General features: G+C 37.7%; 1 protein-coding gene across 3 annotated transcripts in view; it reads right to left on the reverse strand.

The window, feature by feature from the left end:
- Window positions 1–19,519, reverse strand: part of EPB41L4A (erythrocyte membrane protein band 4.1 like 4A) — a 201,601-nt gene that overhangs the window by 33,798 nt on the left and 148,284 nt on the right. For all 3 annotated transcript variants that reach the window (XM_072597431.1, XM_072597432.1, XM_072597430.1), the window contains 5 exons: window positions 11,739–11,829; window positions 5,306–5,389; window positions 4,433–4,546; window positions 875–922; window positions 187–264 (listed from right to left, as the gene is read on the reverse strand). In XM_072597431.1, the coding sequence (XP_072453532.1) occupies window positions 187–264; window positions 875–922; window positions 4,433–4,546; window positions 5,306–5,389; window positions 11,739–11,829 (415 nt within the window). The remainder of the gene's footprint in view (window positions 1–186; window positions 265–874; window positions 923–4,432; window positions 4,547–5,305; window positions 5,390–11,738; window positions 11,830–19,519) is intronic.

A 19,519-nucleotide genomic window follows, 5' to 3' on the forward strand; every position in this document is an offset into this window, starting at 1 on the left:
ACATATAATGGCATGGGTGTTTTGAGTGGATGGGTGGATTAGCATGCCATTCGTATTCTTTCTATTACAACAGCAGGTCCCTCCTTACTACGTGGAATGTTGGATTTAAATGTATATGAGAAGTAGAATTTCCAATCATAGGAATTAATTTCAAAATTTCAGTTAACTACAGTGATCAAACATTACCTGTTTCTCTTTTTCTGATGTTCTCTATTAGAATTTTCAGATTCACTACCACTACTTGTGTTACAGCGTGAGCGGGACCTGCAGAAAACATACCCAGAAAAATTAGGACAAGTATTATTTAGGATTAAAAAAAATCTTAAATGAAGCCTCCCTTAGTGATTCCTCTGAGGATTCTATTTTACAATATAAACACTAAAAAATCAATACCTTTAACTGTCATTTCCTAGGTTAATATTTCTTCAATTAAAGTTAGGCATACTTGGAAGCAACAGGAAGTTAGAAGATTTAGTTTGTTGCCATATTTTAAGAGCAAGAACATAGATATCCCCAAAAGGTCTGATAAGGTGAATCTATAAATCCCATTGTGGAGCAAAGGAGAATTAAAAAACAGAATTACTAAAGAATCTTTAACAAAATAGAAGAGGAAAAACTAAGCACATTTTCAAAAACTTAGGAAGTAGAAAATTTTTAAGAGAAAAATTTAAAAGCAAAGGTAAACATAGCTAAATAGTTTAAGTATTAAAAAATAATGTTAAGTAATTTTTTATTTAAACATTTTAAGCGTAGATATTAATCCAACATGTTCTAACTTGAATATTATTACTATTATTATAATTACTATTTCTACTCAAGATGAAAAATTGTCTAGTAGTTTACACAATCTCTATCTACCCTCTATTTGTTTTACCTTCTCCTTTGCTTTAGATCTGAGTCTTCACCACTGTTACGTGCTTTCCTGAGGGAGAAAAAAATAAGAAACTTCAAGCAGATTTTGATTACCCAGCAAAGAAAAAAATGAACTAGAAATCACCATTAACAAAAGAGATGACTTTTTAAACCTTGCCCTAAGTGTCTCCCATCACTGTGTGACAATTAAGCCTAAAAATCATTCAGCCCCTTCAGTCACATCTGACTCTTTGTGATTCCATTTGGAGTTTTGTTGACAAAGATACTGGAGTGGTCTGCCATTTCCTTTTCCAGCTCATTTTACAGCTGAGGAAACTGAGGCAAATAGGGTTAAGTGACTTGTCCAGGGTCACACAGTGCCTGAGGCTGCCACCTAGCTGCTGCAAGTCCCTTGGATTCACCCAAATTAATGGCAAATCCTGTTTGTCAATGTCAGAATTAATCAATTTATATAGGAAGAATGACCAAGGGCAAATCCTGTTGATAGTAGGAAAAGAATCAGGGTTTTGGACAATATATAGCAATAATTGCACTGTCTTTTTTTAAAAATGTATTTATTTTATTTTTAATTTATGGAATAAAGCCACCATTTCCATAACATAGTAGAATAAAAAAGATGATTGCACACAAAACTGAAAATCTGTTATGTACAACTTGCTATTTTAAATATGTCATAAAGTTATCACATAATTTTTTTCTTAATGAAATTATTGTATCTATGATTTGTTCTTTAGCATACTCATGTCCCTGTTTCCTTATCTTCTCCTCTCACCCACCCCTTATTTTACCCACTAGTCCCTTATCTTCTTCCCCCACTCTCCTAATCTTAATCTATATACCCTTCTAAAAGTCCCTCACCCTACCCTGTCCCCCTCTCACCTCTCAGAAGACTTCTACACCCTTTCAGACATATACTTTGTTTCCTCTTAAACTCAGATGACAGTAAGTTTCAAACATTACCAGCCATCCACCCCACTTATTTCCTCTGTATTAGTTTTTCCTTTCCTACCCCATTTTAATGAGATAATTGCTCCTTTTTACCTTTCCCTATCCAATTTTGTTTTTAAAAATCACCCCATCATATACAACTCATCCTCAACCTTTCTTTCAAACTTCTTTAGTTACAGTTTTAAGAATACTGATAACAGTTTCACATATAACAAGGAAACAGTTTGATCTTACTGAGTGCCTTATAATTCATCTTTAATGTTTTCCTTATATTTTTTCTGGATCTTTAATAGTGAATTTCTCATTGAGTTCTGATCTTTTTGTTATAAATACTTGAAAGTCAGGTCATCAAATGTCCTTTTTTTTTCATTCAGTATTATACTCAACTTTACTAGGTAAGTTATTCTTGGACACAATACCAGCTCTTTTGCTCTTCAGGATCAAAATGTTCTAAGACCTATGGTCCTTTATTGTAGAAGTTGCTAGGTCTTGTGAAATCTTGACAGTATTTCTGCAGCATTTAAATTATTTTTTTCTTGTTGTTTGCAGTATTTTCTCTTTAATCTGGTAGTTTTGAAATTTGACTATGACATTCCTATAAATTTTCATCCTGGTATCTTTTTAAAGTGGAGATTGGTGGATTTTTTTCTATTTCTACTTTACCCTTTTGTTCTAGAACTTCAGGGCAATTTTCCTTAATAATTTCTTATAATATTGCACCCAGATTCTTTTTTTTCTAATCATAACTTTCAGGTAGTCCAATAATTCTTATCTTGTCTCTTGTCTATTTGTCTCCAAATCAGTTGTTTTTCTAATGAGATATTTCAGATTCTCTTCTATTATTCTATTTTTATTATTTCTTGGTGTCATATGACATCATTCAATTCCACTTGCTCAATTTTAGTGTTCAAGGAGTTCTTTTCCTCCTGAAGATTTTGGACCTCTTTTTATTAATTATTAATTTTCTTTTCATAATTTTCTTGGATGGCTTTTATTTTTTTCCTAATTTTTCCTTGATCTTTTTTATTTGAGTTTTAAATTCCCCTTTAAATATTTCCAAGAGCTTTTTTGGGGCTTATGGCTATTTGACATTTTTGTCCTATTTTATTTTTAGCAGCTGATGCTAATATATACTGTGAACACTTAGGTGGTATAGAGTGCTGTGCCTGAAGTCAGGACATCTGAGTTCAAAACCAGCCTCAGACATTTCAAGTCATTTAACCTTTGTCTGTCTCAGTTTCCTCAACTGTAAAATAGACACACTAGAGAGGAAATGGAAAACCATTCCAGTAGCTTTGCAAAGAAAACCCCATAGAAAAAGGGCTATGAACAGTCTTCAAGACTGAATAAAAACATATGCTAACTGGCAAGATAATTTAAAAGGACAGAGAAAGTAAGATCCTCTATATTATTAGGCATAAATTTTCTTGTCCTGATAAACTGAATTATGCCACATTACTAGAAAGGATTTTGTAACCCCCTACTACAATTCCTTATGTCAAATAACTATGCAGCCCACAGAAAGCAAAACAAAACCATTTTTAATCTCAAAGTATATGCTATTTTGGGGCCGTTTGGCTCATTCCGAATTCCCAGACCCTAAATGAAAGACCCATTAACCCTCTTCAGATACTTATTTTTATTTCTGTGACTTTGCACAGCTCAGAATTATTCCCTAATAATGCTCCTTTCAGATGTCTAGATTTATTCACTTTTAAAATCATTAACATTCTCAAAAAAGGAGTTTTATGAACCCCTTCCTATAAGACTGTTAATAGTCTTTGTTTGTTATTAATTTTGTAGGAACAAAAGAGTTGGGAAATAGAAAGTGAAGGACTTTAGTCACAGGAGGTGGGAGGTGTAAAAAAAGGAGCTCCAGACCTGTAATTCAAGATACATCAGCAGCTGCCACACAATTCTGGTTAGGGAATGCTATACATATGAAGTAAGTTTGAGATTTAGACAGCTTCCTAATTTGTATAAAGGCATCTAGGTGGTATAGGGGATAGAGCACTGGGTGGTCAGGAAGACGAGTTAAAATTTGCACTCACATTTAAACCAGATGTATAACCCTAGCCTCTCAGGCTCAGTTTTCTCATCTGTAAAATGGGGCTAAGAACAGCACCTTCGTAGCTGTTGGGAGGGTATTTGAAATTTGCAAGTCACTTTGTAAAACTTAACGTGCTATATAAATTATAACCACTATCTATTTTCTTCCACACAGTTACATGTTTGATTCCACAACTAGAATATATCAATATTGCTTCAAAAGTCAACTTATTAGAGCCTCATTGCTACATTGTTAATATTTCAATATTTCAGAGTCTAGTAATTTTTGGAAGGGATTAATACCTCTTAGAGAAATATTTAGGTTACTTAGTATGAAAGCCTATTTCTTGTCAGTGTTTCTTATGGAGTTATTCTCTGAAGTATTTGGTTGGCTTACCAAGGTAATGCCTGGTGTTTTGTGTATCAAAGCAGAAAGCTCAGAATATGGGGAGAAAAATTTGTGGATGGATATGTAAAAGGGTGTTACTATATAGACAAATGTGAAAAAAAAAAGACCAGGGATTATGAGTCAAAAGTTTACTGCTCCATGTGGTTTACTTACCTTCTCCTAATTGGCTGTCCAGGCTCATGGTCACTACTGCCAGATGGATTTCGTCTCCGTGAATAAGGGAACTTTGGTGATTTATTACGGTCACTGGAACAATTATATAGTCCTCTGGAATTAAGAATATAACAGAAAACAATTAAAACCTTTAAATTCAACAATTACACCTAGCCCAACCCAAAGAAATCCTTACAAAACTCCATTTTCTTTAAAGATAATGCAATTTTCAATGAATCAACATGAGACATTATTTGTAGGAATAGATACATGGTACTGACAAATGGATATACTAGAAAAACTTTGAGCCTTACAAGAGGCCATAATGAAATACTCTGTTGTAAGTAATGCTAAGCTAACCATAGTTTTTAAAAAATAAGTAATGATGATAATAACCATTATAATTGTATAGAATTTTAAAGTTCAAAAGGGAGCTCTTCCTCTCACAATTACCTTGTCCAATATATAATACATGCATTCTGATTTACACACTAAGAATATGAGGTTAATTAGCTGACTTAACCAGCTAGTAAGTATTGTTGTTGGGATATGAGCCCAGGTCTCCTAAATTCACATGTTCACAGCCAAACTTTCCATTAAGTAGTCATTGAAAAGGAGAAAATTCTGACTAATGAGAATATCTTTGACATTAAGTGTGTTTAATTAGAATAAGCTAATTTTTGTATAAGATTTTCCAGCAATGTTTGACATTAGAATATGTTCTGTTGAGATCTGTACTCAGCCAGCTGTGGTTTCTGAAGGTGCAGGAATGTACCTGCTGATAGTGAGCAAACAGGCAACCAAACTCCTTTATTCACATGATCTCTTTTGATACAGTCTATGGTTGACATTGATAAAAATGATCAACTTTACCCCTGGGGTCCATTTTCCTCCCATGGTGCATTTGTTTTGCTTCTTTGGGATTCAGGGCTGTTTTCAAATTTTGACTTCTTAAAGCTTTTAATTGAAAAAAGAAAAACTCAAATCAACACATGAAATAGAAATTGAAAAAAGGCATTAACTGCAATATGCAAGTTTCTTCAGTCAATCTTATATGACTTAAAATATTCTAATGTAAATTCCCAAGATATGTAAATATATATATGTATTTTTTTTCATTTCTGCTTAGCTTTTTTCAACTCAGCAAGAAAGAGTAAGGCTATCAATCACTGGAAGAAAGTGCTATACATTGAATGACCTGTATTCTTAAGCTTATCCCAGTTTTCCCAGGGAAGAGGCAGAATGGAAAGAAGAGACAGAGATGGTTACATTTCCTATTGAGGCTAACCACTTACTTCCTTACAGTGAGAAGAACATGCTTGGGTTCTAGCCCTGTCTGTAAGTTATGGTCCAAGATTTAAGTCCAGGAGATGCAAACTGACATTTTCTGGCCATACCTTGAAATTTCAAATTGAATTTCTATTCCTAATTCCTGACAAAGAAACATTTCTGCCCTGAAAATATCTCTTGGACAGCAAGATCCATTAAGTCAATACTTAAAAGAAATTATTTCAGACTATTCATTAGAAGGATACATACTAAAGCTGCAGCTTCAAGATTTTGATAATAAGACAGGACTCATGAAAAAAGACTCTGCTGGGAAAAAATGAAGGCAAAAGGTGAACTAAAGCAGCTCTATTTTGTGTATCCCTGGCTTGTTCATATTGCAGCCCTGCTTGTGACCCCTCCCTTTCTCCTGAAGAAAACAATGGCTAACACAAAGAAAAAAACTTTGCTGTTACATATTCCTTAACAACAAGTCTTGTCCAAGCCAGAGGTACCTATCCTTAATCTACCTCCTACCTAAATAAGAATTATATAAACTTTGTCCTTTGGTAGAACTCCTTTATTTTCCAAAAAATTCTGGTTCTAGCATTGATTTGTTCTGGCACCAATAATTTTATTCACAGTAAGTGGTGGATTCCAGTGTAATAGAACTAGCCACTTAAAATGCTGAAGGCTCCACTCACTCAGGGGAGGCTCAGTCTGGTACTGAGAATCTGGTGAGTACTAGAATTGGCCACAACCACACCACCATTAATCCACAAGAAGCAATCTCCCCAACCTAACTGATCTGATGGTCTGCTTACAGTTACAAAGAGGTTTCTCTGGATTAACTGGAAAGATTTCTGCCACCAGCAGGCACTCCCATGTCTCTATCTTGCCTTTGGTTAATTTCCCTTTAGGATTAGCAGTCCCTGATAGCTGGGAAAGGACTCCCAGTTGTGTCTCTACCCTAGTCAGTTAGACATAAACTGGCACTATGGTCTTGGGACCATGGTCAGTGGAAGGTCATCTTGAACACGGAGCTATGATAGCCCTTGAAACCAAGGGCTGCTGACTGGAAAGCTGTGGACATTACCTGGCAGGGAATCATCCTATATGAACCTAGGACCAAGTCTGTGACTAAGGCTCCTGAGGCAACTGCACCCACTGTAGAAAGCAAAGGCTAAGGTACTCAGCTGAACCATGTGACCTCCCAGAAAAGGACCCTGGGTCATGCAATAACTCTGTAGATTATGAACAGCCTCTAGCCTATCCAGACTATGGGGAGAGTTCTAGCCACTCTCATGTCCTGACTACAGGAAACCTCCAAAGGGAATATTTTGGGTATTATTTGTGTTATATGCTTGTTTCCTTGTGAAAGCAGAAACAGGCTTAAAGCAGACCTAAGCCTACTTATATATTCAAACTATATAGCCCTCAGATCACTAAGTACTTAATCAAATAGCATTTTTATACTCTGGTAATCTTGCTTTGCAGTTTCTCTAGGAAGCCTCTTTTGACCTATGCAATTTGGTTCAGCTGTGAGGTACAGTTAAGGAAAAACACGCTAGGCAGATATATAGCTATTTTTGTGTGTGTGTTATAGGGAAGCAACTAAGAAAAAAGATTAAGACTATCCCCAGAAATGAAAATGAGAAACTCAAGGGAGCTTGTGGGAGAAACTGAGGCCCTCCAGAAGATAGTCAAGCAATTAGAGGGATGTCCAGAGTCTGGCACCTCCATTGACACTTGTTCAACCTATTTTGAGGGCTTGTTGGATCTTTGATCCTCTTCTTGTCCCAAGGGCAGTCCAACAGGGTCTGACAGTGAGATCACCCTTAGAAAACAAGCATCATCTGAGGCCCTTCCAGAAGGACCCACCCCAGTGAGAGTAGGGATCCTAGCTGCATGTGCCTATGTGTCTCTTCCCCTAACCTAGTGTATCCACAGTCAGATCAGAGTTTTAGGTCTGGAGAAATGAATGCCCCAAGATTGGGGACAAGCCAGGGGAGTTTACTGAGAAACTACACATCCTTTTTGAGTGTACTGATTGACTTTTGACTGTCTTTATTGGCAAAGACCAGTGATCCCAGGCTTCAAGTTAAGCTTTCTGACCAAAATCCATTCCTAGGGACCCCAATCACATAGAACAGGAACTTGTTGTTCTGTTATTTAAGTCATGTCTGACTCTTTGCGATTAAGTGTTAAGTGACTTGCCCAGGGTCACACAGTGTCTGAAACCAGATTTGAATTCAGGAGGATGAGTCTTCCTGACACCAGGTGTGGCACTCTGTGCACTATGGTGCTACCTAGCTGCCCCATAAAGAAATATACACATTGGAAAAAATTAAATATTAAAAAAAATAGTTAAGGAGAGTTAGCCCAGTTGACTTCCATAGTCTCTTTTTACCTGAAAGCATATATATTCAAATATATTAAGAATTTATCAGATTTCTTTACACAAAAGAATGAAAGAGAATATTGTGCTTAGAAGGGTAAGAGGCAAGGAGAATTCTGGTGCATGGCCCTTTTTTGGGGGGGTGAAGTGAGAGACACAGATAGCAGAGAGCAAGGAGTAACCCAAAATCAGCATAGCCAAGCTCAGTGATCAGATAGTGTCACCAAACCTGGGGAAGGAGGAATGTTGGAGATAGTCTAAACTGTTTACTTCTCAATCTCTACTAGGGCCAGTCTACTAAGAGGAATAAATATGTAGGATCTACCAGCCCTCCTTATTCTCTACCCATTTTATTCCTGCATTCTCTTTTTTCATGCATTCATTTAAACAAGCAGGAATCTTTTCAATAAAGAAATGTCAATTTTAATTTTTTTTCAAAATTATGCAACATTTTATTTTTTTAAATAAATAGGTTAATCTAAGTTTATAATTGGCCTGAATAACCAAACTTGTACTGACCTCTTAATAGACTTGTGGACGTATAAGGAATCCTGACAGGAACATAACTTGAAGTGAAATTAAGACATGAACTACCAAACCCCAGGCTGTATTATATTTTGAGGTAATATAAACCTTCCTCGAATTCTCACAGTTGCTCCTGAATCTAATACCCATTTTCTTCTATCACTGACACTGAATAGTAGAACATTTGCCCTGGAGTTAGGAAGACCTGACTTCAAATCCAGCATGAGACTTACTAGCTGGGTGACTCTGGACAATTCTTTTGACCTCTTTCTTTCTCCCTTAGTTTCCTCAATTGTAAAATTAATAGCATCTATCTCCCCTCATTATGAGAATTGAATGAGATAATTTAGAAAGCACCTGGAATGCACCAGGGGCTTAATAGAAGCACATTTCCTTTCTTTCTTTCTTCCTTATTGCACCCACATCTTTTCTTATTTTTTTCCTATTCTCCATCTCAAAACTTTGATATCATTTCACACTTTTCCTCTAGACAAAAAGGCCATCCTTGCCAGGGCCAACCCCCTCTATGTGTGCACTGGAACCTATTCTCCTGTGATATTCTATACCAGATTGCTTCTTTAATCTTCCACTCAACCCTTAAACTTCTCCCTATCCATGGTTCCTTCCCTACTGTCTTCCAATGTCTCCCCATCTTCAATAAAAATGCCTTCCTTTGAATATCAGACCCTCAAGATAGTATCCTAACTTCTGTATTCTAAAGAGATCATAAAAAAGGGAAAAGGACCTGCAGGTGCAAAATTATTTATAGTAACCCTATTAGTAGTGGCAAAATACTGGAAATTGAGGGGATAACTATCAATTGGGGAATGACTGAAGAAGCTGTGATATATGAATATAATGCAAAACTACTGTGCAATACAAAATGACAAATGATGAACAGGCAGATTTCAGAAAGACCTGGAAAGGCTTGTATAAACTGATGCAAAGTGAAATAAGAAGAACCAGGAAGACATTGTATATAGTATCAGCAACATTGTGTTACTGATGATCAATTATGAATGACTCAGCTCTTCTCAGCAACACAATGATCCAAAACAAGGACAAAGGACTCACGAGGGAAAATCCTATTCATGTCCAAATAAAGAACTGGCAGACTCAGAATACAGACTGAATCTGTTTCTTTTTCCACTACTGTGACAAATATGGAAACATGCTTTACATGACAGTATACATAAAAACTATATCAAACTGCCTACCATTTTCAGAAGAGGGAAGGGGAAGGATGCTGGGAGAAAGATTTGCAATTCAAAGTCTTGTAAAAATGAATGCTAAAAAATTTTCTTAATATGTAATTGGGGAAAAATACTACTTAAATGAAAAAAAGATAGTATTCTAACTGCAATTCACTGCCTTCACTTTTTCTTTTCTCTTATTCTTCAACCCCTTGCAAGTTAAATCACAACTGAAACTGTTCTTTTAACGGCCAAATCATCTTTTCTGCCTGTTGCATTTAACTATCTTGCATTTCTGACTGTTCCTTACAGAACTTACAGTTCCCTAACTGTAAGTGTTCCCAAAGGTTATGTCCTGGCCCCCTTCTTTTCTTCTTCTATATTCTCTCTCTCTTGCTCTTTCTCTCTCGTTAAACTTCCACATGTACTGAGCTTCAGTTATGTATTATCAATTCCATTCTGAAGACAATATGTCTAAAACTGAAAAATCTCCCCTTTCCCTAAACCTCCCTATTTCTGTCAAAGGCATCTCCATCTCCAGTGTCTATTTTGTAAGGTCACCTTACATATCCAATCACTTGGGAAATAATGCCTTTTCTACATCCACCACATCTCCTGCATCTTTCTGACCCCCACTCACATAGTTTCCACTTCTAATTGATTTTTCTGCCTCAAGTCTTTCCACTCTAGTTCATGGTATGTACTGCTACCAAAGTAATTTTTCATTAAGTATAGATCTGACCTTGAGGCTTCTCTCCTCAACCAACTCCAGTGAATTACCATGTCCCTTGACATAAAATAATTTTCTTGCTTTAGCTATCCTTCTATCCTCATTGGATATTACTTTCCTCCCACACTCTGGGATCAAGCCAAAGTGGTATTTTCTTACATACTAGGCTTTATCTCAGTGGCCATTACCATGCCTGCCATTTGCTGTTTACTATTTCCACCTACTTAAAGACCTCTCTTCCTTTAAGTTGCAGCCCAGGCACCATTTTCTTAAGCCTTTCCTGCTCCGGCAGATGCTATTACCTTCCCTTTTAAACTACCTTATGTTTAACTAATCTAACTCAAATATCAATTTTTAGTCTTAATGTTTTGCCATAAGCAGCAGGCACCCTATTTCCTTAGCTTCCTGCCAGGATTAAAAAGTGAGACACTACGTGAACTCAGATTGTAGTTTAGTTGATAACTGTGGTAGTCTATGACAACTGATAACCCTTACATAAAGAACAACAAGAGAACTGTACTGAGGCTACAAATGATCACTTTTCATTGGATTGCTTTCCAGGGACCAGACTATAGAATTAGGTGAACCTGCTAAAAGGTGGCTGTGTCCTTGTGGGAGGAAATTCCCAGGGCCTCAGATAGGCAAGGTTATTAAACTTTTATTGTCTAGGTGGAACTGGCTACTAAAGAGGAAAGGGGACCCAAGGTAATTGGAAGGGGAGGGTCTTGGTCTCAGAAACAAGAACCAAGATGCAACAGGGAGATGCTGCAAAAAATCTATTCTAAACTTGATAGAAAAACTTCCTAATGAGAGATATCAGAAAGGGTAATAATGTGTGGGTTCCCCCTTAGACACCTTCAAAATCTGGACTTCTTGTGAGGATTGATTATGAATATGAGTAGACATTTTCAGCTCAAAATGTTGTCATTCTTAAAGCAGTCCAAATATACAAGAGTCCTGAAAAAAGGCATTACTGGCATTGTGGTTGGCATGGGTTTCATACAACTCCTTTCTAATTCTCAATTCAATGATTCTGTGTACCCTTGAAGAACATTGGTCAACTCATAAGAATTACAAATTCTATTTTAAAAATCAAATGAATAGATTCTTACCTTTGCTGACATCTAAAAGAGTTGTTCTTTGTCCCCATTCTAAGCCATAATCTGTTGTGTTTCTTTGCTCATGTACACTAACCTTTTAACTGGCAAGGGTGCAATAATTTTGGTGGTTCCTTCATTCACTCCATTTTCCACATTTGCAGTCATCTGGTTTATACTGTTTGATCCTAATTGCCGAAAAAGAGATAAAAGCACATGGAAAGAGAATGAGAAAAAGAAGTTCCAACAATTCATGCATTCAACAAACATTTATTAATTGCCTAGTATGAGTCAGTTTATTCAGCTAGGGCCCGGGAAAAAAACACTTTGAAATTTGCCCTTTGATTTGAAATAGCATTGTTACATGTTTGTGGGCATATCTAATTATCTTGATTTAGAGGAAAGGACTATGATATTTGTAGGAGACCTTATTAATATCAGACATATTAGTAGTGTTTCAGACTTGAAGTCAAATTGACTGATTTACTGATATGAATCATTTACTAGTTCAAACTCTAGGGCTCTACTTACTACATGAAGAGACTAATAAAAAGAAGGGACCAAGAGTTCCATTTAAGAAAATTCTATTATATAGTGTAACATGTCATAATGAATCATAATTAAGATTTTCCCCTTCAGCAATATCATGCTGACCTTGATCTACTTCATAAGATTGTTCCATCAAAAACAAAATCTCTCTTTTAAAGAGAGTCAAGATGCCTCCCTCTCCCTCAAATACACTGATGTAGAATTTAACAGTATTGAAGCTAGGCTCTAATTTGTTGGATACTATGTAAATAAATAAGAAAATGAAGACATCTGAATAAAAACAATTCTCTAAGACAATAAGCTGCAGAGCAGTTACCAAACTTTAACAGTAGAGGGAGTTTACTCACTGCAAGGAGTTTCTCTGGGAGTTCATTTATGAGTTGTTCAACTAATTCTTCTGATACTGGGTTATTTAAATTTTGTAGATATTTATCTAACTCATTTCCTCAGTTTTGTTGGCATACAATTAAGTTCTGATTAGTTCTAATGTGATTTCACAATTTTAGTTTTTCTCATATCTTTTCAGTGTTCTTAATTCAATATGATGGTTTCTACTTTCAATTTTTTATTTTTGGAATTAGTGTTTAGTTATCCTTTTATGATTTGCTGTTTTTATAGATTTGCTTTTTGCTCAATTCGCTTACTCATTCTCTTTTTTTATTGATTGATGTGTTCAGAGATATACATTTTCTCCTAATCACTGCTTTGGATGTATTCCAAAAATTTTGGTATGTTTCTTATTGTTATGTTGCTTGTATTTTTCAAGGAAAATCCTCCTCCCTTCTCTTCTTCCAATATTCCATCTGCTCTTGTGACAGAGCAAGTAAAATAAAGCCCTGTCAAGCAAAACTAATTTTACCCACTAGCTATATATGAAAAAGAAAATCTCAGTTTATATTTTGAATCTTGTCACTTGGCTGTTGATCTGCTCTATCTCTTGATGAAAGTGCTTAGAAATATAAAAATCCCCTCTAAGGCCTGATTTTGCTGCATTCAATTTTTTTTTATATGTTTTCTCCCTATTTTCATTAACATTAAGGAAATTTTCTATTGAGAATGACTTAAATGCTTGGAAGTGCATAAAAGTTGCATATTTGTCTCCTGTAGGATTAAAGGATTAAGTTTTAATGCTGTCTGGTCCAATTTTGTTCAGTATTCTTGCGTGACCCTGACTGTAGCTCTGCAGTATTTGAATTACTCCTTTTTCTCGTCTTGCAGTCTTTGCTTTGTCTTGAGTATTTCTGTCACCATAGCAGCTTTTTATAGAGTGATTCATTATTTGTTCTGATGTGATTAATTGCAGGTGAGTCCATGGCCTACTGGAATAATCTGAGCCCATGGTTATGAAAGTCTGCTATTTTTTAACACGTAGATACTTATGATAAATGCTTGCAAATGTTTGTAATTAATTCAATTTTCTAGTCACTATATAGCTTTTTTTGTATGATGAATGTCATTTCAGGGAAGATACACAGATTTCAGCATTAATAACGTAAACTGGATATCATTTGATTTTAGCTTTAGTACTAATAAAGAATATACAGCAATAACCTCCTTCTTCCCAAAAGTATCTTTGAAAAGGCTCACAGATTTAATTACAACTGAATTTTCAGAAAAAAAGACCATTCAGCATCCAAGACTGAGATGAACTGCAAGACATCTAAAATATTAATTGCTTTTCCATAATTCTGTATTCTCTTCTGTCCACTCCAGAATAAGACACTGGGATCAGAGGGATGAGGAGTTTAGTTCTTTTGAGACCATTTTTATCAGAGAGGAAGTCAAATTTCTTCACGTTCCTGTATTGATAAGATTATTAAGGTATACTTTTAGTTCTTCACAACAAACAGCTTTTTAAGACATTCTGGTTGTTAATTCTACCCAAACATAGAAGTCCAGCTCAACTGCTATCTCCACTCACCCTGCCCTCAAGATTCAAGCAATTATACATTCATCTGAATGAGAAAAGTCTTGGTTTGTACACAAAGATACTTTCATTATTTACAACCTTATTATATTCATCTGGGGAAAATCTTTCTAATATACTGGATGTGAATTACTTAAGCAAAGAATTTGTTTTAGATTCAAAGACCTAGAGCTGGAGGTGACCTTAGAGGCTCTTTTTGTCTAATCTTTACATATAAGAGCCAGTTAGGTGACACAGGCCAGGAAGACTTTTTGAATTCAGCCGCAGAGGTTTGCTAGCTCTATGACCTTGGGTGAAAAGTCACCCTGAGTGATTCCATGTTTAAGCCTTGCTTTATCTTTGGATCAAGTGCACAGTCAGCCTATAGGAGATGGCAGTCTGAAAATATCATTCTGCATATGTGATTAGAGATAGGAACACTCACATGCACCAATCTTTAAGTGGAAACTGTTTATTATTCTCTATAACAATTCTATCCTCCTCCAACTGCCTGCTCCCTAGGTGTGTTGATAAACTACTTTTATCTTCCTTAGTTTGCATCATTGAACATGGCAAGGCCTGAGAAAGCATTTCCTCTTAACAATTTGATGACTCCCACGCTACCCTTACTAGGTAGGACAGACATTTCAACCTTTGTCCAATCATGGGTTGGCATGGACTCTCAGTACTCAGTCAACCATGAAGTGGTCAGCTGTTTCCCCAGACTTGGGATATAGGGGATAAAGGACAAGAGATCTTGAGTTCAAAATTGATTTTATCATTTGTGTAGGAAGACACAGGAATAGGGCCACAAAAGGACAAAGGAAGTGGTCTTGACCCAACAGTAAGTCCCTAAGGAACAGAACAGTAAAAGCATAATTGTATCATTCGATGTTGGGGGTGTAAGCTCAGTTCCATGTGGACAGTCTCGGGCAGGTAAAGGTGAGGACTTCTAAACCTTAGAGTTCTCATGAGGCCCCCCAGGGAATTGAGGTGTGAGACCGGGCTATCTCGTGCATTTCCGCCTCTTCCCGTGGGAAAAGTGCTGGGAGAGAGCATCCCCGCCCTTGAGATTGGCCCGGGTCTGAGCACACCTATTGTTGTCTAACAGGCACGGTATTCAGGTGCAAACTATGCGGCAAGAGAGCTTAAGTAGGGTCAGGAAAGCCTGAAAAGCTCTTAGCGCTGAGGGGCCCTTAGAGGACAGAAGGCCCCTCTTCCCTCTCCCCTCTCTCCCCCTCTTCCATTCTCCCATTCTTCCACTTCCATTCTCTTACTGTAAGATCTTTGCCTCCTTGGGAGATTTCTCTCTCCTGAGGAAGAATTCACCCTGCACATGTAACCAAGACCCTGAATAAAGCCTAACCCTTGTTCGACTCTGGAAAGTCTCTTCTCTCATACATTTATCCGGTTTGGCCAGCCGAAGACCTGCGATAGGTAAGGTAAGACTTGGGTAGCCCTCAGGCCTCTAGGCCTGGCAATTCGATCTGGACAGAGTAAGCCTCCTGCCACCTACCCTATTAGGCAAGCTGTTACAGGACAACGGAAAATTACCAATTAAAGCGCCAATGTCCAAACTTGAACTAAAGCTCAGCACAGACTGGACTCCCTATATAGATAACTGTGGAAAACAAATACATCCAGATGAATATAATGCCTTTGATTGTCAGCTGTGCATACTAAAATCCAGACTTGGAAGGTCTAGGACCTGGATTATTAAGATTGGCTAGAACTTTCAAAAGGAAATGGGCCCTCATTACCAAGGCCATTGGTGAGTTCTGTCTGAACTACAGGGCCACCACCATACAATCCAGATGTTCTCAGAAAAAAAGATCATGGCAGCCTTAGAAGTCATTTTTGTAGAGAAAGATCGGAGGAAAGTCCCTTTTCACCAGAAGACACAGTATTTTGGCAATCAGTCTCTCAGAGGGACCCTGTTGCTGTCATCAAGGAAATTAAGATATAAGGAGACACAACACCACTTGGAAGGGCATCAGTTATTAGATGCCTTCTCTCACAAAGGATGAGAAAGTAAAAGTCCTGTCCTGTGTGGTGAAGTTGGGACCACATGACCTCATTGGAATTACAATAATGAGAGTGACTGGGGAATGCTGAGGGAAACAAATGATGTTCTAAATCAGGCAACACAACAATCAATAAATTGGAAGCAATTTCATGCCACTTAACTAAAAATTTAGATGAACGCAGTGACTTTTTTCCGTATTCATTTGTTTGCTGCCACTCAGAGATCTGTTCAGCTGAATCCAGAAAATAAGCAAAGGGAAATTGCTTCAGCTCATGCTATTCAATAAGCATATGTTCACAATTTCATAAATTCTATTCTGGCTGGAGTGGGAAAACTATTACTGAATTCAGGTGATGCAGGAAGAAAGTAGAGAGAATCTTACCCTACAAAACAGAGGAGATGGGTTTAAGGGAAGGGAGGTGTGTGATAGAAGGGAGGGCAAGTTGGGGGAAGTGGTAATGAGAATGCATGTGCTGTCTTGGGGTGGGAGAAGGGGAGAACGGGGGAGGGGGAGAAATTTGGAACTAAAAATCTTATGGAGGTGAATGCTGAAAACCAAAAATAAATAAATAAAATTTTTAAAAAAAGAAAGTAGAGAGGAATAAGGATTGGAAAGATAAATTTAAAAAGCCAGGGGCATCCCAATATGTTTTTAATTGCAAAAGGGTAAATATTTGCCAAGATGATTGCTGTTAAATAATCCCCTAAAAGCTTAAGGGTAATAGTTGTCTCAGAGAAAAATGACCTGAGAGCCTTAACATCTAGCTTTTGTACCTTCATTTTCATATCTTTTTGTTACTATTACATAAACTTACAGCTATTCACTGTGATCCAGAAGAAGAAATCACTTTGGACCACTACAGGAATCTAAGAAGTTTCTGGTACTTCTGATAACTGATTTACTTCCATGCTATGATATTTATGGTTCATGAAGCCAGTCAAGCCAAGCTTGTGCTGTTCCAGATTAAGGACAGACCGCCCCCTTGTGTATCAATTTAGAAGTTATTCAGAAATTCATAGATGGCTTATGTTGGGAGTGACAGTGATAGCTGTGTACCGTCAATGAGGAAGACCTATCTATATATTGTGTAGTCTAACATCTGGGGCTATCAGTTGTGTTATCCTGAATCTTGTTTCCATTATCATCAACATTCCCCACAATACGAAAGCATATTCTCTTTGATTTGTGCCCTGCTTTTTTAGTGTTCTGGAGGATCCTGACTCATAGTACCTTTTTTTTGTTTTTAACTTAAAGCAGGCTGCTCCCGGATTATTGTGAAATCTCCTACTCTATTTGCAGAATTGCTAAAAGATGTGCAACCACCACAACTTTGATTCAATATGTTGTTGACTAATCACAAGGAGCCTGTGAGGAAGATTCTCTTTGTGGGAAGGGCCACCAGATCTCCCCTTTGAAGTTACAGTTTGCCTTGCATTACAGCTTATATGGTTAGAGGCCCCCGAGGAAGCAGAGACACTGAAATGATGATGGCCATCCTACCAACTTGGGGAGTGGCAAATTATGACAAATCTTTTTTGTTTTGTGCATGTACAGAGAGGGGTCACATCAGGAGTCTTTACTCCGGAAGTTGGAGCGCCATCATAGAACTCTTTGTTAGTGCTTTTGCTAACAGAGAAAGGTGCTGTAGGTTTAGCTTTGGGACCACTGTTGAGCTTGTAAAAAGGACTCAATCCCTTGTGCTTTGTGTTACTGTCGTTTTTACTCCCAATATAAGACTCAAGCCTACTCCCTGCTTGCACAGTGACTGCTTATTAGACAAAACTCTACTCAAGTCATCAATTCAGTTACTCTCCTTCCAGAACTCCTAAAAAAGAATGAGGTATCACATGAGTGCTGGTCCACTGCCTTACCTCCACACGTATTCCTTTGGAGGAGCCTGATCTCATGTTCACAGATGATGCTTCTTAGGAAACAGGCTATGGGTTACTGCGGGAGTAGTTCTGTCAATGGACTGGATGACAGGGAGTTGGTGCCACTGACCAGGACTTGCTAACTGGCTGAGGGCCTTTGAATGAACATTTATACTGATTGTACCATTGGAGTGTCTGTAAAGCACCTGGCAAAGTTAAGTATGGTACATGCCCTATTTATTAACTAACTCTTTCAAGTCCTTTTGGTCCCCGAGGCCATTTTTGTGACGCACTGTATGAGGATGATCTTTTTTGCAAGGAGGCAACTGGGTTGTGGCCAAATGAGTTGCCCCGGGGGCATTGAGAGGTGCCAAGCATTCTTCTTGTCTATTCTTCCTCAGTCACTGGTGCTGAAACTGCTCAAGGATCAGTGCTCCTCCTGTATCTGCAACTCTATTACTGGGGTGGCATTAAACACTCAAGTTCATTGGTTATGGTGCCTCCCACCACCACCCCTTCCCAGTTCATTGTTTATGAAGGCTTCTACCATGTGGTCTCAAGCCGTTTTGTCAAAGAAAATCATCCAAAAAGGAGAGATTGTGGGAATTCCTAGCATTTTAAATCTGCAGACTGACTTTAATAGAGTTAGTAGTTAATGCCAAAGTCCATGGTCTACAGATGTTTTGGCAATGAAGAGACTGATTGAACCCTTGGGCTCAGGCAGATCCGGTGACAATAAGCCATAGCACACATAGTAGCAAGGTACCTGATTAAGATTTAGCCTTCCATGTACTACTGACTACAACCAAGGGCCACCTTTTACCATAGAATAAGCAACTCTGCAGCTAGTGTATAATAACCCCTTAGCCTGCACATCCCTTATCACTCACGATCATCAGAGGGAGTTGCGCAGCTAAATAGGGAAGTTAAGACCTTTTGGGGACAACTATGCCAGGAAACATAGTTAAAATGACCTCAGGTACCTTCGTGGTGTTCCACCTTAGAAATGGTAGGAAACAGGACTGTGGATTGTCACCTTGCTTTAACCTCGGGGACAAAAGCCTGATTTTTCTGTCTAGTTCTTTCACAAGTCTGGAAAGAATTTGTCCATTTGAGTTAGGAGACTACTTAGGATCCACAACTTCAGGAAAGCATCTAGTCTCCAGCCCTCCTAGAATGGACCTATCCTGGTCCTGTAGACCAGTCTGTTGCCAGAGAACTTACATACATCAACTCATTTGAAGGCTTCTGTGACTGACCTCAGCCCAGCTGAGGAAGCAATCCGTGATTAGCCCCTGCATCCAGTTAAGCTGAGAAAGCACTTGGACACCCATCAGTGGTCCTTGGCAGCTTGCTTATTTCTCTCATAATTAGGATCTCACCTGCAATCTACCTAAATCTTTAACCTTTCAGTGGGATCCCCAACCCCCACTTCTACTTAGGCACATCTCCTCTAAACAAGCAAAATAACACCTGGACATACAAGGTGACTGACTATATGTTGTCTGAAAGGTCTATTGTTACA

This window comes from Notamacropus eugenii, chromosome 3, assembly GCF_028372415.1.
Source record: "Notamacropus eugenii isolate mMacEug1 chromosome 3, mMacEug1.pri_v2, whole genome shotgun sequence".
NCBI classification, from domain to species: Eukaryota; Metazoa; Chordata; class Mammalia; order Diprotodontia; family Macropodidae; genus Notamacropus; species Notamacropus eugenii.